Genomic DNA, 26,802 nt, shown 5'->3' with positions numbered 1-26,802 from the left:
CAACATTTGCTACATTCTGTTTGCTATGTCTTATTTTTGTATCACCCTGTGCCACTCTCGTTTGGTATTTTCCTCCCAGCTATGTTTTCTTCATTTTTTGCCGGTGATTTTTTGTGTTCCCACTTGTAGAGCACGTCATCTGTTTTTGCCGTTTGCCTACCTGGTGTAGTAAATAAAAGGAGCTTCTGGACATCTACTACCGTCTTCTGTCTCTGCATCCCGGGATCCAGCCCAATCAATTGTGACAACATTGTCTCAAATATTTGATGTGCCTACCTCCACTTGTTGCTCACGGCCAGATCAGGTCCATCATCCTTATCACATCCACAAGGCCACAACTAATTATGCGTCTTCTTACTCTTTTTTTCTTAAATTGGTGTGTGCACCAGCGCTTTCCAATTGACTGTATTGATATGCAGGTACCAAAAACATGGACCATACCTTGGACAGACAGTGCAATGTTTTAAATCAAAGCCAATTTATTTATAGAAATGTATATTACAACTCCCACAAAGACATACACAGCTGAATTAAATTCAATATCATGAAAATACTTGTTGCATTTGTTCCGGATACGTAAGTATACCTCAGTCAAAATGTCTTCTAAGTCCTTAAAATGCTTCTAAGAAGACACATTCACTTGGAATAAAATAATCTAATCAAACACATCTACATCTACCAACCTTATGGCTTTGTGTTGATTTGATCTCTTTGTCATCTGAGGCCTGTTGATGTTTTAAAAAATGATCCAGCTTTTCTTACATCTTACATAAAATCTTCTTATATAAAGCCCCAGTGGAAATGACAATATAATAAAAAGTAAACCTTGCAAAAACACGGCTCAAGACTCATGGTTTTGTGTTCCTGATTTGTATGATTTCTCACGAAAAACAGAGTCTTGACATCTTTCATTGCCACAGTGCCAGCAGGGTTCCTAACAAAGCCATCCAGCAGGTCCACTGGGTTGCAGACGTGTGCGGACCACCTGAACCGTTTAGGAGATTCCTCACCCGAGACCAGGACCCATTATTTGGTAGAGGTTCCACTCCTAGTGTCCGACACAGTACATTATAGACATCTACTGCTCGAATAGGTGCAGCCCGAAGATTCTGCTTGAAGTCTACAGAAAATGAACAGAACATAAGTCAAATCAAGGCAGTAGAATCTCTGAAGACAAGAACAGGAAGGGGGGGAACAGTGTAATGATGACCATAGAACAATGTAGGAAAATGGTACGCACATGTCTGTCCTGGCTGCTCAGTGCAAGCATGAAGTTACAATCAAAGATAAAAGGTCAACTGTGTGTAGCCTTCATGTGGAAGGTATCTTTCTACAACAGCGTCAATCACCCAAAGCTGAAGCAGAATGAGGCATAAACAGCTCAAATACAATTTATGATTAGAAGTGTTCCCTCGTTTATGGCGGGGAATAGGTTCCCAAAATAGCGCGCAATAAGTCAAATCTGCGAAGTAGCCAACTTAATTTTTAGCAAGCAGCTCACGCAGTTAGCTAGTTTGCTAGCGATGGCATGAAGGAGATTGATTGACAATGGTCTACAGCCAATCAGGACGTAGAAAACAATGAGCGGGTTCTCCCTTAGCCAATAAGGACTGTCGTGGCTCTATATTTAGCCGGCTATTGTCTACTGTGGGTTCCTAATATGCTCGTACAGGCATGTAAACACACCTGAGAGGAGGTGGAGCTACACATGTACTGGTAGCAGTAGTAAATACAATAACAGACACATACAACAGAGCACCGATAGATCGCTCTAATACGCCACAAGGATGCAGAACACACGTGTGTTCATACGCTGTTAAAAAAATGCAAAATTGCACATCCGCAAAACAGTGATGTAGCGAGGGAACACTGTATTACCAGGTCCTGCAGCCATGAAAAAGCCACCCATGTCGAGGAATTCATTGTCGTAACCGTGCCAGCCATTTTGCCATGCCAGGGGCTGCGCACTGGAGTCATTTTTCCAGTATGGGAGTTGAGCCCGATTCTGGAGAGAGTATTTAGAAAACATAACAAAGCATAAAACATGTTCCAATGGTTACAGTTACGTCTTACATTAAACTATTACAGTATATTCTCTTCTGATGCAAATTAGCATTGAAAACAGATGCATAAACTGGTTGAAGAAACACTGATGCACTCCTTCACTTCTTTATTTTATTTCTTGATTTATTATTTTTTATGTGCTATTATTTTATCATTATTATTGTTGAACAATGTCGTTATGCCCCCCATCATGTGTTGTATTATTGTTCTTAGCAACAGCACCATCTTTTGGTCAGATTACTCACTGCAGGTAGCTCGTTTTTTAGGGTGACCCTTTCGTTACTTGTTTTGAATTTTAAAAAAAATAAAAAAAAATCAGTGGCTACGTCCAAATTAAGGGTCTGCAGCCGACAAGGCCAGTTGACGGTGGACAAAGGCCAGACCTTCGGAAGCTCCTCCTCCAGCCTTGTGAATTTAGACGTCTTGCCTTCCTCACACTTCCTGGTTGTGTCACGTTTTCTCACGTTTACCCTGACGTCACGATTAGATCAGTCATTCCGGATCGCAAAAGGAGAGCGAAACATAACTGAAACGGAGAGCAACCTAAATGTGACATTATATTCAGGCTTTACAGGAGAGAGGAGAGGCTCTCTGTCGGGGGATTTATCTGCAGCTCAAAGCTTAACAAAAAAATAAGCAAAAAAACAGCAACAAAAAACAGCTATGGCTGCCAAGCCACCAGAGGGAGCTCATGAGCTTCCTCATTTCCGATGGGTTGACAAGCTTGGTGTGAGTTTCCTTATAGCTCGTGATTGGCTCCTGCCAAAGAAAGAGCTACCGTTTGCTCGCTGACTTCCTTGAGCGACACAGTATTTAAATGATGAGTAGTAGTTCTGAAGTATAAGAGATGTCACCAGATTAGAAATTAGAGATTAGCCACAGGGTTCACAGTTTAAGACAAAAAATAGCATTTTATACACCGGCAATTTTGGTAAATGATCAATGAAAGGAATAAATGAGCATTTAAGGGTACTTTTACCTTCATTAAAGATGTGATTGTTGTTGTGACGGCTCCCAAAGACACAATGTGGCCACGAGACAATGCATGGCTAACAACCTCCTTTTTTGCCACGACTTATTTTCTTCAATTCATTAGTGTTTTTTTTTACCCCAATAACGCAAAATGGAGCCACAAAACGCTCAGCATTTCAGCATTTTGACCAAGAATGTAAAAAACCCTACATTTTATTAAATTAAATTCAATAAATAACTCATAACAAAACAGGAAGATGGTATCTGTGTTGTGTCTCGCTGTGTGTCTTTGGGAACAGTCACGTCTTGAATTAAGATAAAAGTAACATTAAATGCTCATTTATCCCTTTTGTCCATCATTTATATGTATTTAGAATTGTTTTATGCATGTAAAATTCTTAGTCAACCGCTGAGAACTTCAAAGACGGGCTACTCTGACCGTTGTAACCAGGTTCTTTGATAGAAACTGAGGATATTTTGTGATAAAAAACAAAACAAAACATGGAGAACACAGTTGGTGTCACGCGATGTATTAATAACAGCCGCGCACCGTAACCGAAAAATGAACGTAAACCGTGGCAGATTTTTGGCATACATTTTTCGACGTTAACTGAAAAACATGCTAACCGGGGCGGACGCTAACCAAGGTTCCACTGTACTGGAGCTTCATTACTCCCAACACTAGTCATGAGTAAGAAAGTACAGAGGTGGAGAAAGTCGGTATTTGTAGCTAGTGTGTGTATAACACTTCATTCTTTCCACATGACATCCAGCTCTACAATACCTCACCTGTCTGTAAAAGATCATTCACATTATTGCACTGTACTGTCTGTCCTCCTTGTATATAGTATAAATGTACATGTATTTACTTTCACAATTTGTAAATATGCTAATTTGATTACATTTCTATTTTATTATAATTTATTCATATTGCATTGCATTTTATTTAAGAGTATTTTTCTTTTTCTTCTGCAATTGAGCTACTGCAACCAAGCAATTTCCCTTGTGGATCAATAAAGTCTGTCTAAGTCTAAGTCTAATGAATTAAGTTAAGTGTTTCAGACTTGATGTAGATTTACCTGGGCGATGAACCAGCCTGGCTCTGCCACCAGGGTCAGCGGGGCAACAAACTTTCCTCCTTTGTAATGGAAGCGTTCCGGGATTTCCTCTCTGGCATAGACGTGCATGTTAGGGATCTTGGACAAAGCAATGTGGACCTGGCAAAGCAACACATGTCAAGCACATATAAATATGCAAAAAAATACATGGTATTTATACTAGGGCTGTCAAATGATGACAAAATTTTATCAGATTAATCACAGTTTTTAACTTAATTAATCACAATTAACCACCATTAGCAATTTTGTATGAAATATAGTCATTTTTACTGTATTAAATGATGAGAAAGATCAATGACAAGACAGGATTATATATATATTTGTGTGTATTAACAGCTCCAAATTAATTAACTTAATTTTTGTGTGTGTAATTTCCAGCATACTTAAATGTAGCAAATTGTGCAGCCGTCATAACAGAGCGTGCTTGCTCTGGCGCGCATGCGTTAATTACACCAAACAATTTTACGTAATTACTTAAATTAGTTACCGCCGTTAACACGTTATTTTTGACAGCCCTAATTTATACATGAACTTTTCTTATTTACCGAAACAATTAAATTCTGGTCTGACCTCTTGAATCTTCTCTCCTTTGACCCACAAACTGACAACTGGTCCTTTGTCCATCATCTTGACAACGTCTGACATGTTGATGTACTTGTCCAGCTCGACAACCCTCTCCATCCAATCAATTTTGGTCATACCGTGGTCTGAAAACAGCACGATGTTGATCTGATTCACCATATTCTTCTCCTGCAAAATTGTAAGTAATAAAAGTGGATAAAAACTATGTGTCATTTGTGGCAACATCAACAGCTTACTTTGATTTTGTTGTTGAGCGTCTGCATGGCCAAGTCCAGCTCCTGTACCGCTGTTTTGGTCTGATGAGAGTCTGGGCCAAAGTGGTGTCCCTCCACGTCGATTTTCTCATAATATACTGCTGCCATGTCTGCATCGCCTGACCTGCACGTACAGTACATGTTGAGAAAATGAAGAAAATACAAAATCATTTCAAAATTGTGCACGCATTTGTTGTTTTCAAAATCTTTGATGTTTATGTGACTAATAATCACATCCCAACAGTTAACTGTGCAATAGGGGGGCGGGCCCACTGGGGGGTGGGCACGGTGAACTGTCGGGGGTGTGTGAGAGACAGGGAGGACTTTCAATATTAGTGAAGACCTGCCAACATGTATGAATTTGTCATACTCAGCAAGCATGCAATTTGTCTCTTGAATATGCTTGTATGCTTCAGTGCTCTCCATTTTGTTGCGTTTTGCTGGTTTCAATTTCGAGTTCAGTCTGTACACTACAGATAAATAAATAGATATGATCAGTTTCTCAATAGTATTTCAAATCAAGAGGGGAGGGGGAGCAAAAACGTAAAAAAAAAAAAAATTCCCGGGTCCTATGTAGCATCCTCGAGAGGATTTACTTCTTCTGATGGGCCCAACAGAGAGAGTATCAGTGGCACTTTTCTGTACCGACCGTACATTAGCAAAGTTGCAACACAGTGGTTACATATACTGTATATATCAGGCACCATTTATGCAATGATGCGATGGTCTCACATCAATCATTATAACTGCACCCCTGATGTGTGCTGTTTGTGTGCTGGTGCAATCTGATTAGCAGCTCGACCCAATCCACAGCCACGTTGTTGCTTAAGGCATTTCTTGATTGACATGTTCTTACCTGAGTAAGTTGAGAGCATTTTCAATGGAATCAGTTAGGTTCTGCATAGATGGGTTGTAGACATACTCTTCACAGAAGGTTGGGCGAACCCCCAGAATCTCTGCCTCACAGCCTAAAGGCACACAAACGCACCGACAAATGTCAGATTCCAGTGAGAGCAGTGTTTCCCTTACCAATATATTAGTGGGGCACACACACACACATTGCACAGGTGCACCGTAAATACCGTATATCTGTTGAGTAGGGATGCATACTCAGTAGGGGTGTCGCAAGATCAAAAAGTGATGAGATTTCTCATTTGGTGAAAAGCTGGCTTGCGAGAACATAATAACTTTTTCAGCAACCTTTCCAAAAATGACAATTTTATTTGTTGTTTTATGTCTCACATTATTACTTTATCCGTCTTTTTCTTTAATATTTCAATTTTATGTTAGTAAAATTATGTTACAGTTGTCCGTCGTTTATCGTGGTTAATTGGTTCCAGACTCTGCCACGATAAGTGAATTTCCATGAAGTAGGAGTCAATATGAATAAATAGAATATTTTATAGTTAAAGCATCGAAACCTGTTTAGGACTTTTGAAAATACGAATTTCAACATTATTAGAGCCCTGCTGACATGAAATAACACCCACACACTCACCTTTACATTCCTTTTATTCATTGTTTACACCACATTGCGCAGGCTACGGGATCACTGCAGGGAAATAACAGACGGCTGCTGCTCATAGCATACAGCAAGCTACTGAGCTAACTAGAAGGACAAAGTAAGCAGCCAAAAATGTACCACTTGCACGTGGAATGGGAGAACGTTTTTCGTCGGACATGCCATGGCTGACTAATGACTAATGGCTGAGAATGTAATCTATGTCTTACCAGTGTAACATTAGTGACGCTTAGTGACCAGAGTACTACATATGACTTGTATTTCCATATTTTTTTACTAATAATAGGCCATAGTCAACCACAAAACAGTGATCATTAATTAATTAATTATTTTTTTTAAAACAGCGATGTAAGCGAGCGATATTCGAACCGCGATGTAGCGAGGGACGACTGTATTCCCGTAAAATAACAACCTTTTTTTGTTAATTACAACTTTTTTCTTTTAATATTTTGACTTTATGCTTGTAAAATACTGTTGATTTTTCAATTTTTGCAGGTTTTTTAAACTTTTATAGTTAAAGTGTATTTTTCAAATGTACCGCAGGCCAATAAAAAAAAGGCCGCGGACCGCAAATGTCCCCTAGGCAGAACTCTGGACACCCCTGATCTAAACTGTTCATAGATGGACTATGAACATAGTGACAAGAAGTGCTTCTAATAATCAAATTGTGTGTAATCACCTGGCCAGTAGTACATGAAAACTTTCTTTCCAAGATTCTGCAAAGTGACCCATAGCGGTTCTGATCCATTCCACCAAAGAGGCAATCTGCTGTCAGGATTGGTGCCAATCAGAAACTCTTTCCCGGAGGATTCATCCCACATGTAGTTTCCAGTCATCTGATGAACTTCACAGTGGCGGCCTGGAAAAAAGCAAGAGCAATCCTGAAATGTATCTAACATACAGCAATGGGTGACACTGTATATACTCAAGATGATTAAGGTCCTTAGATGTCTCTCTGTGACGTGTATGCATATGCATATTTATGTGATTCTTTGATCCAAAAAACAGACACGTTCATTTGTTGGAGTAGTGCTGATCAGACTCGATTAAAAAAAAAAAAAAAAACGACTTGCTTTTAGTTGTAGCTATCTGTAGATAATGAAATGTGCAGCCAAGTGGTCAGCAGAGTGGTCACTGACAGCATGTTCAATAATAAGGCCCAATGAAAAGTGCCTCATCAGCATTCTGCATGGTCGCACAAGGGAGGCACGGAGCTTTATCTAACACAACTGATGTCATTTCATTTCAGCTCTAGCTGAGCTGCTTTTCATAGCGGGACCAAGCGTTGGTGTAGATCTGAAATGACTTTATGTCGTCTCTCTCACTAAGGAAAAATACAAGTTTCATGGCTGTCAACAAGACACCAAAGTGCCTTGCCATGTTTCTGCATCCTGGCCTTTATTTTTAGTGTGGCTTTTATGCAGTCACAAAGCCTGATTACCTTCTGGTGAGCTTGGATATACCTGTATAATCCTCCATCTTGGCAGTCAAATGCATTCATGTAGGGTATTGTTAAAGTAATGTAGGGGGGTCATATTTGAGCTGGACCACATATCTGCAGTGGCGGAGTAAAATGCAATGTTCGTGATGTCCTTCAACATGTCTTCTTTCACTCGGTTACTACTGTCAAAAAAAAAACCCGCTGTCTTTTCCTCTCTATGGAAGGACGGTAGTGATAAGCACCTTCCAGTTCACGCACGCCCCATCTCTTCAGGATGAAGCAAGTACTGCAGTGCCTCCGCGTATGACACTTCTCTGTATTTTATTGTCCGATTAGCAAGAATAATGATGTCACACTTACATTAAAGACATTACACGGGCTGTAGAAAGTCTTGGTGTATAATAAATATTTCTGCAACATTAGATTATTGGCGACATTCTGACAAACAGAAACAGTGCATTCACCGAGTGTACGCAGACGGTAGGCAGGGTTTGTGCACGAAGCAGAGAAAAGACGCTGGCGGCAGCCTCATCTTAGGTTTCTGCCCTGTATTTGATCGGGAAGTGTGCATATTCAGAAATTTCTACTTAAGAAAATGTAATGCAATAGTTATTTCCCTCAATCAAATACAAATTTCTAACGTTAATTGTTTTTTTTTCGTTCTGCATCTCTGTTTCAATAAACCCATATAAAACAATAAAACGGATGGAGTGTTCCTATGTTTGTAAGGGGGTAAGCTTACAAACTAAGCAGGGGATCAAATACTTCTATTTCCCACTGTATATAGTCTTCTTTCACCATTGTGAGGCTCTGTCGAACAAATTGTCTTGACCTACACTTAAGCTACGTGCCTAAATTGGCATGCTCTTGTGTACTTGGCAGATTAAACGTGTATTCATTGCTGTACTAAGTGTCCTGGGTATGATGGTGAACTGCAACTGCTGGGAAGTTCGCTGGCAACGCCAGTTCGGGAGTTCTGGATTTTGGGGAATGCGGAGGTAACCCTTAGCTCTCAGTACTCCCAGATCCACCCTGGCCAGGAGTGGTAGCACCTGCTAGGACCCCAGGTATGGGCAAACAGCATGGAGCCGGAGACCCAAAAGGCAGTTATTTGCCGCATGTAGCATTGTTCTGGCAACTCCTGCGACATCACTGGAACCGTAGGCACTGGTTCTGCCTTTCCAGTAGAACATTCCTTTGATGTAGAAAGGGGAGACTTGTTGCATGGGTACTAACTTGTCTCCCACATCTTCCCACCAAGGCTCTCCGCACACTGCAGAGTTCACTCCGGGTGCGGTCCTGTGGTTTCCAGAGACTGAAGGTTACCAGAGAGAGACAGACTAAGTGTACCGAGGAGCAGAGGAGCTCCAGGAATGTTGGAATTTACACAATGACGCTACCAAGAATCCCTCATGAATTACACATACGGTTTCTGGCAAATTCCAGGGAAAAAAACCCACAGAAGGAAGATGCAGGTTCAACTTCAAATTGTACGTACTTATGTTGATGTCAAATTTAATCTCTATTTGAATAGGCACAACATCTCACGTCACTGAAAAGACTTTAATGAATATCTTGTGGTCTGCTCCATCAGAAGTTAGATATTAGATTAGATATCGCGTGCAACAGCCATCCTTAAACCAAATAAAGTTGCGATGCCAAAGGTAGTTGAGGTCAAACATTAAATCCAAACGTGTTGCCTTCTTAATGATCAGTCTTCAAAGGATGATTGTTTTATGTGAAAACAAGCGTCACGTTGATTTTACAGGTTATATTGCCCATGAAGTACCTACAAATTTTTGTGATGTAATGCACACCCCATTGTTAAGCCTCCTCATTACCATTCTGGCCAATCATAAGCCTGTCTGGCTCAGTAAGGAACCGGATAAAGATCAGGGACTGTAAAACGTATTGAACTTTGACTGTAAATGACAGTCTGATCAAACTTTAACCATATAATGCAAAATCATTTACACTAAAGGCCACTGAACCTGATGCGTAGAGATGATGAACACAATATGAGTACAACCTGCGCTGTGCTGTGAGTGACTTGTCATGTGTACCATTCAGACTGCATACTAATGTACTAAGGGATATACAGATATACTATATGATATACAGATATACTATATAATATACAGATATACTATATGATGTACAGATAGACTATATGATATACAGATATACTATATGATGTACAGATATACTATATGATATACAGATATACTATATGATGTACAGATATACTGTATGATATACAGATATACTATATGATGTACAGATATACTATATGATATACAGATATACTATATGATGTACAGATATACTGTATGATATACAGATATACTATATGATATACAGAGCCATATAATATGATATACATTATATATATTAAAATATAAATAAAATACTATGGGAATAAAGTCATAATATTATGAGAAGAAAATATACAAAAAGAAACTGAAATAGTTGGCAAAATTTAAAAACAACAACAGTAGAAATGGAAAAACAGCTCCAATTTCATGACAATAAAATATCAAGAGAAAATGTCTAACGAGAACAAAACCAATTTTACAACAATAAACTCATACAGTAATGGAAAAAAATTATTAGACCACCCTTGTTTCTTCAGGTTATTGATGCATTTTAATGCCTGGCACAACTAAAGCTACATTTGTTTTGACAAATATAATGATGATAACAAATAAAGCTCATAAGAGTTTAATTCAAGAGCTGATATCTAGCAGATTCCGTGGTTTTCTTGATGATAACCAAATTACTTAAGTTCTTACATGAATATCTATAGCATTGTACTGCCAAAAATGTAACTCTTATGAGCTATTTTTGTTGTCATTGTTATATTTGTCCAAACAAAAGTACCTTTAGTTGTATCAGGCATTAAAATGAACAAAAAACTGAAGAAACAAGGGTGGTCTAATATTTTTTTCCATGACTGTATGTTAAGATAAATATAATGTATAAATATAATTGTAGTAGCATAGCGCTGAAATATTAAAGAAAACATATGCTATTATTTTTTAAGTCATAATTTTATGAGAAACGAACAAAACAAAATAATTTTTGGAAAATTGGGATGTGGAAAACATTATAATATTATGGAAATAAAGTCATAATATTATGTGAATAAAGTCATAATATTACAAAAAGAAAGATAATTAAGAAGAAAGATTTAAGAAGAAACTTGAAAAAAATACACATGGGAAAAAAAGACCAAAGTTTGCACTAGTAATGCGCTTTTTCACCTCTATCACAAAGCTGAGATGCACTTTTTTTTTTAAATATACAATATAATATATACAAATATAGAAAACTTTAAGACCAGCTGAAAAAAAAATGAACAAATTTACATTTTGCACTGTTGGATCTTAAGGAAAAAGAAAAAATGGGAGTGATACTAAAAACTTTTTGAGTAAGCAATTTCTTGTAAACAACCATTAATCTGAATAGGCTGATCCAAAGTTTAAGGCCACAGCTAACCCCCCCCCAAAATAAATAGAAGTCAATTTTTCACAAAAGAACTCATGATGAGTAGCTGCGCCATTGTTGGTGATCACCTCAAAAATTGGCTTGGGCATGCTTGATGCCAGTGTTTCCAGGAGGCTAGTGGCAGAGGTGTATTTAGTAATTTGGGGGCCCAAGGCAAACCCAGTCATTGGGGCCCTCCAGATTCTGGTACTGCACTGACAAAAGTTTTATTCTCACTATTTAAAGCCCGTACATAAAGTCATTAAGATCCTCCTGGGGGATTATTATTACCTAAAAAGTGAATCATTTCAACGCTTTTACTGTAATTGATAAGAACATGAAGCAACATTTAATGTAGATTACAGCTTTGATACTCACATCTTTGTGATGAAAAGCATCTTTTGCAGGCTCAGCGTCATCCCGAGGACTACCTCCGCGGCTGACACTGACAGCAGGGTTACCGTCAAGGGCGTCTGGCTCTTGTTGTCGTGTGTCTACGTTTGTATTGGGGCTATGAAAAAGGCTGACACCTTCAGTAGTTTTGATAAAAACTATGTACTTTCCTCTCACCTTCTCCGCTCCACTCCGGCAACTAAGCTTCATCTTCCTTCACGCCGCGCCAGCAACTTTGTTTTTACCGCCGAATTCCTGACTCAATCTGCACATGCACAGTAACATGGCATAGTCCATAGCATTAGAAGGGAGGGGGAGCAGTCCAAACATTCATGATAGATTATGTATTTTGAGTTTAAGCACGTAAATTAAGACTAAAACAGAAATATGTACTTTAAATTGAAGAAAAAAAAATTAATAATCAGTTTTTATGTGACGTTTGGAAGCCCCTGGAAATCTCAGGGCCCGAGGCGATTGCCTGTGTTTGCCGAATGGTAATTCCACCCCCGTCTAGTGGGAATGTTGCTCTGGGTGGTGAAGATGGCTTCACGGAGGACATCCTCTGTCTGGAACTGAAGTCCATTTTGTAGACTTCCTATGCCAGCCATCCCCAAATGTGTCATGATTCACTCTGCTTGGTCTGCTGCCCTCTGCTGTCTCGTTTCAGCTGTGCAGAGGAGTCTGCTTTCCTGCTCTCCTTCTGCAGCCAATTAGTAATCAAGACCTTCTTAAGCCATGCAGTCTTGCTAGTTCCTTGCCAGATTGTTGTCTAGTTTTGCCAGCATGGTACACGTGTCGTTCCTCCTGCCACATTGCTACTTTTCCTTGTATGCCTTTATTCCCTGCTGCCAACTATTCAGTAAGTTGTTGAGCATTATCTGTACTACCTTATTTGCTGTTTGCTTTTTTGTTACTTCTTACTCCCCAGTGATCGTATGTCACCGCCATTTTCTGTTGTACTTTGTCGCTCACTTTTTCTTATTATTAGAATTCCTTTTTTACACAATATTGCCTTTGTCTCTGCTCTGGGGCCCACAATACCTGGGACCCGTGCCAGTGGTGATAACGAAATGTTCTCAGTTGGGTTTAGATCAGGGGAACATGCAGGATGGTCCAAAAGAGTGAGGTCATTCCTCTGGAAGAAGTCCTTTGCAGGCGAACACTGTGAACTGCAGCATTGTCCTGTTTAAAAAACCCCAGTCATTACCACATAGACAAGGGCCTTCAGTCATGAGGGTTGCCCCCCCTGCAACATCTCCACATTGCCAGCTGCCGTTTGACGCCCCTCCACAACCTGAAACTCAATTTTTCTATTGAAAGAAAAAGCAGCCCCCTCCACAGTACCGTGTGGAAAACATCCCAGGTGGGATCTCCTTATGCAGGTAACGTTGGAAGCCATCAGGACCGTCAAGGTCACATTTATATATATATTTTTTTCCTCAGAGACTAAACTTTCTTCCACCTTTCTATGTCCCACGTTTGGTGCTCTCATGCAAATTTCAAATGGGCAATTTTGTTGCGTTGAAGATTTCAAATGACTGTCTTACTGCATCCAACCTCAGCAGCAATGGCGCGCTGCGAGAGGCCTTGCTTATGCAGCTCAACAGAGAACGCTTTTTTGGCTTTGCCATCAAGAGATTATGACAGTGTGAATACTTCACAGAAAATGACATTGAATCTACATTTTTGCCAAGATTTTGGCTTTTAAAGGCTGTAGTCTTAAGCGTTTGATCAGCTGATGAACGGCCTATTCCACATTAATGCTTGTTTGCAATAAATTGTTTACTCACTCCCATTTCTTTTCAACATTTTGATGCTCTACTTAGAAGGTCCTTAAGATACAACAATGCAAAATGTAAATTGTTGCAGTTTTTCAAACCTGTCTTAGCATTTTGATCAGGAGTGCTTCTAAGTTGCCCTTGCATTCTTTCATTTTTGGCTGTATTCAACCGCAAAAAGATGATTAATTCTATTTTTGAAAAACTGTGATAGACTGAAGCTGCAAAAGTCAAGGCATGAATTTGTACCTGCGATTGTGCCTGGTCCAACAATGCGGTATGCAGGGGCACCACTGTTAATTCTGGTGGTAATTCTGGACATCATGATTTTTTTTTTATTTGGACACCCCCTGGGCAGCTGTTATTACCACACATCTATTTTTGTCCAGGGACCCTTTAATTGTCCTAACTTTTTCCCCTATATGGCGCCCCTGCCAGGATTTACACTACATTCATGACAACAGTACAGTTACAGTATCTGTATTAATTAGTAGAACTACTACCTATCATTACCGAGTAGTAGTTGGCTACAGTACCTGTCATTAACGAGTAGTAGTTGGGGTAGGATAAACTGGGGAAATCCGGCGTCATGTAGTCCACTTTCACCCCCCTGGAAACAAGCTCTTTAAATCCAGGTAGTGAGTCCAGGTTGTCCATGTAGTCGTAACGGAAACCGTCAATGAGAAAAACAAGTAGGGGATGGACGGCGAGACACTGCTGTCCCACTGCTAGCATTAGCAGAGCCACGAAGACACAAGTGGGGGACGCCATGTATGCTCCTACGTAGCGGCACAGTCAAATTGTGAGGATAAAAACAGCTGACGGCGGGAATGCATCCACATTGTAGGGGCGGGTGGACCGATTCAGTGATCGACTGTGTAGATACCGACGGTAGTAGCAGAATCGTGTGGATACTAGCGTGATACTAGCGTTTTTCGTTGGGTTGCTCCAAATGTAACATTGTTGATAATATTTGTTATACTATGTTCTGTTATAATATGTTCTACAAAGAATGAATGGCAATCAAACATTCATTTGACAGGTTTTGTAAGTGGGAATGCGCAACTATAACACTGAATTTCGGGAACATACGAATGTCTCCCCAGGTAACACATAACGTAAAAAGGTCTTGTTAGTTTACCTCCCAGACGACCTCTCGATGGCGAAAGAAAGATGGCGAAACTCGAAAATAAACTAAACAATAGCCAAATGTCAGATATAATATAAATATAAACAAAATACCAAGTCATTGACGTCGAAGTCCAAATCGAGCTTTAATGATTTTGTCGAGTCCAAGGTCATCTTTAATTGTGACTCGAGTCCGCAGCTCTGCTCTTTCAAACGACTGTGAAATGTGGCATGTTATTATTGGAGTATCATAACAGTCACAGAGTCTACTGTACAACCCTTAAATTCCCCTTACGTTAACTTTCATTAAAAAAAACAAATCCTCTCCTGTCCTGCAGATGACAATGGTACACAACTAAATTATTTAATTAATGACATTACGATTTGTAACATTAACATATCAAGGCAAGCCACAGCTCTCTGTTATGACGGCGAACTGAGGCTGCGGTCTCAGATGAACTAAATAGCATGCAAATTGCCGCTCACAAGTACGCCCTTAGTGACCTCAAACCAAAGAAAAGGCACAACCTACGGCGTCAAACAGAAAATACAAAATAAATCCACTAAACAGGAAATGAAACGAAAAGAGAAAGATGACATGTGGAACGTGACATCAAGAGCTTGAGTCAGGAGTGAACTAAAATATGAATACAGGATTAGTCTCTGATAGAAAGCCTTTTTCATGGGGGATAAATGCATGAATGACACACGCACACAACACAGCGTAACCAAACATGATTTTATTATCTTAAAAAGTAACACAATCCCCATAGGGTATCACATACACTACAACAATGGTAACAACAGTACTAACACCAAAGGGACTTTCAGATATTATAGACATTTTTTTCAAAAATCCCTCTTTTTATTGTTGCAATTAGTTGACTAGGCATGGCAGATAAACATCATTTACAGGTATGACGTACTGTCACCGTTTCAAGCAATGTCATACTTTCACAACCTAATGCCGATGTTAAGGGAAGACATTTCTTGGACTGTCAGTGTAGAAAAGGGATGGAAGGTCACATGACTGTGGCTGGCTGACTGGAGGGGAATAAGGTGGATGGATGACCTGCAGGCCAGACAGAGGGTGGGTCGGTTGGTTGGTTGGGGATCGGGGCAGTGCAAATATTAGACATGAGGCCCTCCATCGTAGCTCGAGCATAGACCCCCTTGGAGTCATGAACTCAGTGGTTAATCCAACAGTGGTGGTATCTTACAGACTAATTAGAACAAAAAGGGTGAGCACCATAAACAGCAGTCGGAGAACACTCGACCACGACTGTGTTCAAACTGATAATGTAAGCTGATACACATCCTGTTTGGAGAGGTAGACTTGGGACTCCAGCCCAATTGTACAGTAATGACGTAGGAAGGACTCAATGGCTTGTGATCAGGGCTTTAGAAGAATGGACATGTCTGATACATTCCAAAGAAGTTTACATACACTCATGGGCTTGAATGTCTTTGCTCATTTCAAACTAAAAGATGTGAAAATGGCTGTGCACCGATGCTTTCCATCCCGATGCAGCTTGAGACGTGCAGAAAATAGGTGAAAGTGCCCAAAGATAGGCGTGCCAAGCTTGTGGAATCATAATTCAAAAATATTTGAGGCTGTACTGTGCATCAAAGCGCAAAGGCTGTGAATACTTATGCAAATGCGATTTCTGATGTTATTACTTATACTATTACAAACATTACTAAAACCAGTGTTGTCATATTGTGGTGTTGTCTGTACAAAAATTAATGTACAGTAATCACTCGTTTATCGCAGTTAATTGCTTCCAGACCTTACTGTGATAAGTGAATTTCATCGAAGTCGGATTCCTTAGTTAGAAATTGAATATTTTCGTAGTTATAGCATACAAAACCTGTTCACAACCTTCTAAATAAGTTTTTTTTTTAACATTAGAGCTCTCTAGACATGAGTCTAGAGATAGATATCACCTTTATACTCCTATTACCCAATATACTGTAGTAGACATAAGAAAAAATAAGACTTATAAGACATGATATAGACTCACACATTAGCATTGTTCTTTTACTTCCTGTTCTGTACAGTACTTCCTGCTGTGGCTATGGTCACATCAATGTAACAATCCCGATACCTAGCGACCAGTGTAGACGACTACGTAGCACATCTTCGAATGTGTCTTCTGAATGCCTTATATTTGTATTCTACTTCATTTAACCATTTTTATGCTTGATTTTTTTTAATTCAGGCAAAAATATATGAAATTTGCTTAAATATGCATTTTTTTTTTACTAAATTTATGCAATGTAATGATTTATTTATGCTGTATATTTGTGAGAGTGAAGCCGCAAAATTGGAAGTGCAAAGTGGCAAGAGGTTACTGTAATCAATTTCGGAATACGCCTGTAAAATGTAAGTGAAGAAAAAGCGAAGCGCTGCATGTACAATTTTGTGTAAATATGGAAAAACCCAGAAAAATAAGGGGTCAAATAAATCATTACGGGCTCAAAATTGATATGAAATTCATTCCCATGATGAGTGTATGTCAACTTCTGAGCAGAAGTGTATATATAGAGTGTAATCTTGAATTTCACACTTTCATGTGAGCTGCAACGGCATAATAAATTCAACCAGGCCTGAAAAAGATGCTAAATCCAAACATGAGGCAGCAGCATCCAGTGGATGATGACGAACCGGCTCAGATTGGGATCCATAAATCAAGTAAACGGGTCCAATGGACTGAAAGCTGCTCATTCAAATGAAACAGTCATGGCTAAATTAATTCTTCATATGATTCACTATGGTAGAACCCAGACATGCAGTGGGTTGACCTACTCATACTTGTTTTGTAACTACTATATACCATTAAAGTACTGAAGACAAAGGTTTCAAAGTGTGACTGGCAGTGAGTCTTAAACCACCAAGCAGTACTGTTCAGTTTGTAGCAGGGGTGTCCAAACGTTTTCCACCAAGGGCCACATACTGAAAAATGAAAGGATGCAAGGGCCGCTTAGATATTTTGAAAGCAACAAATGTAGATATGCTAAGAAGTTACATATACTGTATATGTCAAGAAAAAACTGCATCTCCCCTTTGTGATATACGCTAGGTGTAAAAGTGCATTATTAGTATGAACTTTGGTCTTTGCTGTTTGTTTCCCCATTTTTTTAATTTTCCATTTCAACTGTCTTCCAAAATAATCTCTCTTTTGTTAATATATTTTGACTTTATTCGCACAATATTATAACTTTTTCCAAAAATTACTATCTGTTGGTTTGTCACAATAGTACGACTTTGAAAAAATAACCTTTTAATATTTCAATGGTGCTACTAAAATGTTACCTTTCGTAATAGGATGAGTTTATTCTTGTAAAATTGAAACTTTTTTTCTGACTTTAACTTTTTTCTTGGAATATTTGACTTTATTCGTCCTATAATTATTTCCATTTCTGCTGTTTTTTTTAATTTTCCAACTATTTTCTTGTAAATGTTCATAATACATTTTCGTAATATTGTTTTAACATTAAGACTTTATTCCCACATTTAAACTTTTCCCCAACATAATTTTCAAAAAATTATAACTAGTCTTTTTTCCTTAATATTTCAACTTTATGCTACTAAAATGACATTTATTTATCCTCATATAACAAGTTTATTTTCATAAAAATACAACTTTTTCCTTACTTTTTTCTCATAGCTGATTTTTCCATTTTTGCTGTTGTGTTTCTTTTAGTTTTCTTGTTAAATTCTATTTTTGGAAGGTGCTGCGGGCCGCAAATGCCCCCCGGCTGCAGTTTGGACACCCCTGCTTGATAGCATACAAGTGACACCATGTGTATCCATCAAAGAAAATAAACATGTCTGACAGAAACACCATTCTCTGTCAAAAAACAAAACAAAAACAAAACTATACTTTCCTGAAAAGTTGAATCATACTAAACAGAACTGTGCCGTTTGGAGGAGGCCTTATTAGTGTGTGTATTTGGGAAAAGCAGAATCTTTTCAAAGGACTGAAACCAAAGCATTTTCGTAACACAAACATGAGTACTCTGATACAGATTAGCCTTAGTATACCATAAGATCATTTTTGATAGAAAATACATTGTGTGGTGTCCTAAAGAGCTTTCTATAGAATTTTACAGCATACGGATATATCTCCAATGAGTCAGAGATTCTTCCATGCGCTTTTGCACTTACTAGCAGCTATGCTAGAATCCATGGTGAACAAATGGTAAGGGAGTCCAGCACTTGGATGTGTAGTGTGTACTGTATGATCGTGTAGTGTATGTGCAGACATTCACAGGCCAGAAGCTCACGACAGTGTGATCGTTGATGGGATGGGCGTGTTTTTGCTGTTGTGGAGGTAGTTGAGAAGGAGCGTCGAGGACGACTCAGGGCGGTTTGGGGTGGGGGGTTTAGCGGTCAAACGGGTCATCAACTGCATTTGTCCAAGAGACAGAATTCTTCTCAGCAGACACGGTGAGGGCCAGATGCTATCGCAAAAGAATATGAATATTGCCTTCCAAGTAATATCAAATAAATATTAGTCCAGTGGATCCTTGGTTAGCGTATGCAAAGGTTAGCGTGTTTTCGGTTAACGTCAAAATGTTGCTTCGGTTTTACGTACATTTTCCAGTTAGTGTACAATATGGCGCGTGTCTGGTGGTGTTCTACTGGAAATACACTGTTTAAGGCCAAATGTGTTCTTGATGTATTTTTTATCACTAAATGTGCTTGTTGGCATCCACATTAGCTTGCTACATGAAAACAGGAAGCCAAAGTCGGTTCCACCGTCCATCTATGATGTCATCAACGGTTGAGTCTGGAGTTCTTTGCTAACTAACACAGTTACACTACAAGTCGCAAAAATGTTAACACAAAACATGTTTTTATAGTTTCACAATTATAATTTTATATGCATAAAACAATTTTAAATGCCCATAAATGACAAATGAAAGGGATTAATGAACATTTAAGGTAACTTTTACCTTCAGTGAAATTGTGGTGTTGCCATGTTTTCAAATATACGGATATACATTATTTATTATGCAAAAAACTGATTGGGTTAGAATACATTTCGGTTAGAATCAGACCTTCTGGAACGGATTAATGACGCGACCCAAGGTTCCACTGTAGCTGATAAATGAATTTTTGATTTTTTAACCCGAGTCTGTATCAGCAGACTGATATTACCAGTACTGCATCAAGCTACTAAAAAAACAGTGTAAAATGTCACAAATCCAGGACCGCACTACCCGCCAGTAATCCGAGGTTTAATTGACTCATATAAAAGTTGCCTGAAAGTAGAGTGCATTACTTTTTATGGCAATGTTGTGATTTATAAAAGAAAACAGTGTGGCAGGACAATGTGCGTACCAGCAAGTCAATGGTTCATCGACTGATATGGTTCACTGATATGGTTCGCTATACACCGCCAGTCAAATGTTTGGAGACACCCACCCATGCTGTTGAATGAGAAGGTGTGTCTAAACATTTGACTGTTAGTGTATGTAGTAGGTTGAGCTACTCCTTGTTTTCCTCTTTGTTGTAAACCTGACCTCAAATGTTTTTGTAAATTCCCTTTGATGGATGTTTCTTACACTAGAAAAAAAAAGCTGAAAAAAAGTCAAACAAACTAAAAATGTGTAAGTGAAAAGACACAGAGGTGTGAACTTTTCTCTTAATGGCTTTGGCGGTGGTCATGACCGAGGAACGAGCAAAGGCAGCTAATCTTGCCAACTTCACTGGTCTAATGCATCATATTCAAAGTACAGCTCTTAATGTTTCAGACTTGCATTGGTCTGACTGTGAAAGCCCAATGTAAGCCAGGGTGTGACTTCTGGTTCTACCACTGACTAATTAGCAGGGTCATGGCAGCTCAAGCTGAAATGTTCCCCCCCAAATTCTGGACGATGGCCGTTCAATCTATGCGCCTCTACTAAAAAGACCTGTGTACCGGTTCTACGCATTAATATCTGTGCCGCTCACATTTTTGGTCAATTCTGCCGATATTCAGCAAACTGATATGACATGATCGAGTGAAAGTGGATGAGTGAGAATGTGTGTAGTATCAATAAGAGTAGCTGAGCTTCTGACCCTTCATTCAGTGTGGAAACACACCGCTGGCGAAAGATGCACGCATACGGAGCAGCTGAAATGGGAGTGAAAATGAATGAAAAATGACCTGAGATTACACATTACCATTCCACAACCATGTCCTACACAAATCACACTCTGATGCATTCACACGCGCACACACACACACACGCACGCGCACAGTAGAACCCACGCAAGTGACAGAACACAACAGCGGTGTGTAAACTAGAGGCTATGAAATAACATGGTCAATCAGTCCAGTGGCATGGTGTTAATGTGTGTGTTTATAAGCCGTCTCATGGTGGTCTAAATCCCTATGTTTGTTTGAGTGTGTGTGTGTGTGTGTGTTAACAACTGTAGTTCCACAGTGGTCTTGTGGCAAGCTCCACTGATTCAGTCAATGTGACAGTCTGCAGGTATAACAGTCCTTGGGGTGTGACTTCCACTTGCCCTTCGTTATGCCCCCCACTAGACGCTGGTGATTGATGCAAGGCAGGCGTTGGGCTTTTGGAGTTTCTCCGGTTGGCTCCCAGCTGGTTCAGGGATAGTGCGGAATGAGAAAGGGGGACCGTTGCTGTTTGTAATGCCGAGGTGGCCGGGACTGAGAGCCAAATTCTGCCGTCGATTACTCTCCACTATGGAGGAGGTGTTTGATGCTAGGCTCTCCCTCGTTCTGTAAACAAAAACACTGTAAGAAATGTATACAACATATACAGCACAACATCTACACTGACAGGCCCAGTTGTACATACCATGCTTCAGCACGGTTATGCCTCCCTCATTCATCCACCACTGGCCTGCACTCGTCACAGTAAACAAAAACAAACTCGATAACTTTGCTGGCTCGCCATGTGCATGCGTGTCTGTTTTCCTCGTCTCTCACTTCTAAGCAGCCAGGAAGAGAGTTCACTCTGCGCATTGCTTTTAGCACCATGGCGCGTTTGTTTCACAGAACAACGGCATGAACGGAGTGAGCCCTTTTGTCAGTCATACAGTCTCTTTGTCTCGGTGGGTGGAGGCGGGACCGGTAGCATGCATACACAGAGTGCAGAAGAGTAACATAGTATAAATTAAATTAGTAGATTGCAATATTTTGTCATATTGTTTTCTAAAAAGCAATGTTAAAATTGGTTTTGCATGTTAAAATCTCGTCTCGTCTCATTCTCGCAGACCCAATCACGTGTATCGTCCCGTCTCGTGAACAGAGTGTGTCGTGACACCCCTAATAAAAACGTGTTTTGTGTTAACATTTTTGGCTTGAGTAGGAGGATGAAGGCAGGAGCAAAAATTTTTAACAAGGATACAAAAAGCCGAACGGCGCCAGGACATAACACGGTCAGAGGAGTGAATACGAGTGAGTCACTCAATCATTTATTGTGTCCAACCTAGTAGACTGATCATCAAAATTCAAATGAAATTTGAACTTTGAGAGTGTTAAAAATGTGAGAAAATGTCTGTGTGAGAAAAGTGTATAAAATGTATTGTGAGGGGTTTAACAGCCTTAACACATATAATAATTGTAAACAAATCAAGTTGGCTACTTTGCGGTTTTTCACTTATTGCGGGCTATTTTGGGAACCTATCCCTCGCGATAAATGAGAGAACACTTTATTCTAGTCTAGTAGCCTAGCCATAGAGGTCAAAACCTGAAAAGTATTAAAAATGTAAACCTCATCATTATTCTGTCTAAAAAAACAACACTCAATTACCATGATGATCATGTTTTTTTTAAACTTTTTGACAACTTGTCACTCGTTTATCCCAGTTAATTGCTTCCAGACCTTACTGTGATAAGTCAATTTCATCAAAGTCGGATTCCTTAGTTATAAATGGAATACTTTTGTAGTTATAGCATACAAAACCTGTTTACAACCTTCTAAATACTTTTTTAACATTAGAGCTCTCTAGACATGAAAGAGTTTTGAGATAGCCATTGTCACCTTTATACTCCTATTACCCAATATAGTACTGTGGACATACGAGAAAATAAGACTTACAAGACATAATATAGACTCACACATTGGTATTGTTGTTCTTTTTTACTTCCTGTTATGTACAGTACTTCCTGCGGTGGCTATGGTCACATCAATGTAACATTCCCGATACCGAGCGACCAGTGTAGACTACTATGTAGCACATCTTCGAATGTGTCTTCTGAATGAAATCTACTTCATATAACCATTTTTATGCTTAAATTTTTTAAAAATAATTTAAATGACTATGCTTTTTTTTTTTTTTTTTACTAATAATAATTTATGTCATGTAATAATGATGTATTAATACTGTATATTTGTGAAAAACCGTGAGAGTGAAGCCGCAAAATTGGAAGCACAAAGTGGCAAGAGGTTACTGTAATCAATTTTGGAATGAGGTTGTAAATGTGAAGTGAAACAAAGGGAAGCGCTGCGTGTACAATTTTGTGTAAATATAGAAAAATACAGTTGGCTACTACGTGGTTTTCACTTATTGCGGGCTATTTTGGGAACCTATATCCTGCGCTAAACGAACTTCTGATCCCAGTTTACATTCTGATGGATAACCCAACATCCAACCTGATGATTTGAAAATTCTATTCAATAAAATCATATTGAGGTGTGTAGATATTTCACCTTGGTGAGTTGAATCCGCTGTCAACAGTAACCGAGCTTGAGTCCATACTGTCCAGTCTGGCAGAGTGGGCAGATTGCTGATTCTGACCGGGTTCTGGAAGGTTCTCTTTAGCACCAGGGAACGTGAGGGTTCTTTCAAACCTTCTCTGTAGATCCCTTTCCTTCTCTCTCTCCAATAGCCACTGCATGGTACCTGCTCCACCCCCTCCCCTTCCAACAACCCCTCCTCCAGTCTTACCATCCTCTCCCCTGCTTTTTGTTCCTCCCTCCTCAAGTTCATCATCATCTGAAACATTGTAATAGTCAAAGGAGACCTCTGCAGCACTGGTTGTGGGTTCACTCCCCGGTATGGAAGCAGAAGGTGTCGCAACCAGAGGTTTGGGAGCATCATAGGCCTCCTGGGAATCAAGTGCATCGCAGGATGAAGACAGATTGGAGGAGGTGAGGGCAGGGGGTTTCCTCAGGGAGCTATATCCTGGCAAAGGAAGGCCTGGAGGGGGTTTGAAAAGTGTGTCTTTACTAAAGATCTCCTTACATTTTTCCTGACCACTGTGGGGAGGTCGTCCATTGGAAACAGGGGGATCTGGCATTGAGAGAGGTATTGGAGGCAGGCTGCCACCTTTAGGTCCCGCTTTTGACAAGTCCTCCATATTGTCTGGAGGATGTGGTGTCTGTCTTTCTGTTTGCCAGTCAGCGCTGCCCAGTTTTAACCCATCTTGGCTACTTCTGCCAAGAGTTCCCAGTGGACTTGGGGCCATGAGTACAGCCTCAGAAGAACCGGAGCACTGGAAGTATCCATCAGCAGGGACAGAGTTGTGCTGTGGTTTAGGAGAGTATGCTGGCAGACTGTCCCGACTCTTACATTTCTCTAAACTTCTGCCACCATCTAACCCTAGTGATTCCCCTGGCATCTTAGCCAAGGGGGGAGTGACATGAGGGTAGTGGCAAGAGTTCTGGTTGGCTCGTAAGGTTCCGTCATCGGTATAATAACGACTTCGATCATCATAGTAACTGGGTGGTCCAATCAAGCCAGCTCCAAGTGGTCCTTTTGAATTTTCCATTGATCTGGAACGTTCCTTGGCTTTATCACTGCGTTCATTCCGGGACTTCCTCTCCTGCGTATGAGAGTGTGAGCGGTGGACTTTCGAGTGGTTTGCTGATGGGCCATGGCTTGGCTCAGGGAAAGGCATTTCTGTCCGTCGTTTGGCGAGCTCTCCAGACACGTCCCATTCCGGCGTGACAGGTAAATGGGAGGAGTCAAGGATGTTGGGGTTACTGTGTGCCAGATGAAGGCGTGTCCGTTGTCTCTCCATGGCCAGGGCATGTTCCCTTGGTGACCGAGCCAGTGATGACGAGTAGGCTCTGTAGTCCTTGTCAGTGAGTTCCAAATGGGCACTCTCGCTATGCTCACCACGAGACACCCTTGTCTTGCTATGCGAGCGGCTAAGTTTGGTCTGGGACGGCTTCCGATGTCTGCCTCCGCTTCTTCTGCTTCTTGAGCTGTGATTGGCTGATGACGCTTTGCTCCTCTGAGCACGCTCTTCTTCAAGACGCTTCATGACCGCTGTGTGCCGAGCAAGGTTCTCTACTGTAAGATCAGGGTTGATTCTGCGGATAATCTCCATCTCTATATGACGTGGAAGCTGACTGGGTGACTCCTCATCGCGGAGAGGCCACTCCTCAGGGGGGAACTGCGCAGAGAAGGTAGCCAACTGCTTGGCCTTGTCTTTCTTAAAGCTAAGACGGAACAGCTTCAAACCAAACTTCCGACTCGCTGTACCACTTCCCGGTTGCTTCTCTAGCTCAGCAGTCCCACCTCCACCCCCTCCTCCTCCTCCTCCACGATGCTTTGTGAGCGTGTCCGTCTTGAAGGGGAACCCGAGGGTGTTGCGGCTTTTTTCTGTGGTGCCTCCTGCTAGCTGAGGAGGTGACTGTGGAGAATGTGGAGACGAATATGCTTCCCGGGGGTCTTTGGAGGATCTGTGTTGCAGAGTGTTGTGATGACTAGGGGGGTCGTCTCCACGATAGGTGTTATTGTGAAAGGAATCCACGACTCCACCACCCCCACTGTGGTTCTGATTGGATTTTGGGTGCGTTCTATCTCGTACGCCACCAGAGGTGGATGGTGTGATGGTGCCAGAGAGTGGGGAGGTGCACTGTGTCTGCTGATTCTGCTGAGGATTCTGATGTTGTTGCTGTTGGTGGCGGTCGGCGGATCGCTCATCTAAGTGGTACCACTTGGAGCTGGTTCGTATTAGGCTTGGAGTGATGAAGTAAGTTTGAGGAGTTACAACAAAATATCCATCAGTTGTTGGGTAGATTTTGCGTTCACGGACCAACATGTTGAGCGTGTGGTGCAGGACCTCCTCTGTTGGGGTGGGCACACCTGTGAAAAGGAAGAAACATGAAGCAGTTAGAGAGTTGCTGACTGGCAATATTTGTATGCTTGTGTGTACATTGGACAAACTCACTATGGTAATCCCTCGCCACTTTATGCTTTGAATTCTGCGGCTTCGCTCTAGCACAGTTTTTCGAAAATATGGTAAGCAATAAACCATGCAGTTTCATGGTTGTATACAGCCTGTTAGTCAAAAATATGCATATTCAAGCAAATTGTATGTATTATTTTGCCTAAATGAAGCATGATTGCATTGGGAGATTTCCTTGTTGTCCTTTTCACCAAAAATCACTCCATACGCTCTATAGTTCTCTAATATTACCATATCTAACTTACTGTGTGGAGATATGGGGGAATAACTACCAAAGTCCACTTCACTCACTAACTGTACCACAAAAAAGGTCAGTTGGGATAATTCACAATGCCGCATATAGAGAACATACATCCCTTTATTCCTAAAGTCACAACTATTAAAATTTGCTCATCTGGTAAACTTTCAAACAGCTAGAATTCTGCATAAAGCAAACAGTAACCTGCTACCCAAAAACATAAAATTCTTCTCAACAAGAGAGGAGAAATATGATCTTAGGGGAAAAAAATAAACTTAAAACACATATATGCACGGACAATGCTAAAATCCTTCAGCATTTCAGTATGTGGAATCAAATTATGGAACGGATTGAGTAAAAAAACTGAAACGATGCACCAAAATGAGCGAATTCAAGAAACAGTACAAGCAGTTGATGTTTATAAAGTACAAGGAAGCAGAGACATGAACCACTGTACATGCAATACTATGTCTAATCACTCTTACACTGACCACTAACTCTTCATTTCTGGTCTGTACTCATTCATCATAAAACTATGTTTCTGTCAACTATTAACCCCTTTATAAGTTACAAGTTATATCTATTATTATCATCATAAGTGTATTATACTGTATTTTCTTTATAGTAATTATAAACCTTGACTGTCATTGCACCACAT

General features: G+C 40.2%; 2 protein-coding genes across 6 annotated transcripts in view; both read right to left on the bottom strand.

Annotated features, from left to right (window-relative positions):
- Nucleotides 1–478: 478 nt before the first annotated feature.
- Nucleotides 479–14,456, bottom strand: enpp6 (ectonucleotide pyrophosphatase/phosphodiesterase 6). Of its 3 annotated transcripts, XR_008572906.1 has the most exons (9): nt 14,147–14,456; nt 7,192–7,371; nt 5,847–5,958; nt 4,973–5,114; nt 4,725–4,904; nt 4,116–4,253; nt 1,879–2,005; nt 1,241–1,355; nt 972–1,120 (listed from the first exon to the last, which is right to left on the bottom strand). XR_008572906.1 is itself a non-coding variant. In XM_054792167.1 (8 exons), the coding sequence occupies exons 1-8, from the start codon at nt 14,379–14,381 to the stop codon at nt 909–911; spliced, it is 1,326 nt and encodes a 441-aa protein (XP_054648142.1). In that variant the 5' UTR covers nt 14,382–14,455; the 3' UTR covers nt 479–908. The 3 variants fall into 3 exon arrangements, 1 of the variants encoding a protein (XP_054648142.1); XM_054792167.1 differs by lacking the exon at nt 1,241–1,355 and having other exon boundaries at nt 479–1,120; nt 14,147–14,455; XR_008572905.1 differs by having other exon boundaries at nt 1,241–2,005.
- Nucleotides 14,457–15,448: 992 nt separating this feature from the next.
- The window catches only part of LOC129189730 (storkhead-box protein 2-like), a 51,081-nt gene continuing 39,727 nt past the window's right edge, over nt 15,449–26,802 (bottom strand). For 2 of the 3 annotated variants that reach the window (XM_054791720.1, XM_054791721.1), the window contains exons 3-4: nt 23,418–25,803; nt 15,449–21,481 (exon numbers count right to left, since the gene is read on the bottom strand). In XM_054791720.1, the coding sequence (XP_054647695.1) occupies nt 21,277–21,481; nt 23,418–25,803 (2,591 nt within the window). In that variant the 3' untranslated portion in view covers nt 15,449–21,276. The remainder of the gene's footprint in view (nt 21,482–23,417; nt 25,804–26,802) is intronic. The other variant, XM_054791722.1, reaches the window with a different exon arrangement.

Source organism: Dunckerocampus dactyliophorus, chromosome 11 (genome assembly GCF_027744805.1).
Source record: "Dunckerocampus dactyliophorus isolate RoL2022-P2 chromosome 11, RoL_Ddac_1.1, whole genome shotgun sequence".
Lineage (NCBI taxonomy): Eukaryota > Metazoa > Chordata > Actinopteri > Syngnathiformes > Syngnathidae > Dunckerocampus > Dunckerocampus dactyliophorus.
This window is presented reverse-complemented; position numbering and strand designations above follow the sequence as displayed.

Bases quoted from the DNA above. Each gene is read 5' to 3' on its own strand.
- enpp6 (XM_054792167.1), bottom strand. From the start codon at position 14,381: ATGGCGTCCCCCACTTGTGTCTTCGTGGCTCTGCTAATGCTAGCAGTG. The intron at 5,115-5,846 runs GTAAGAACATGT...CTGTACGTGCAG, and splicing joins AATGCTCTCAACTTACTCAG to GTCAGGCGATGCAGACATGG. The intron at 4,905-4,972 runs GTAAGCTGTTGA...ACAATTTTGCAG, and splicing joins CGCTCAACAACAAAATCAAA to GAGAAGAATATGGTGAATCA.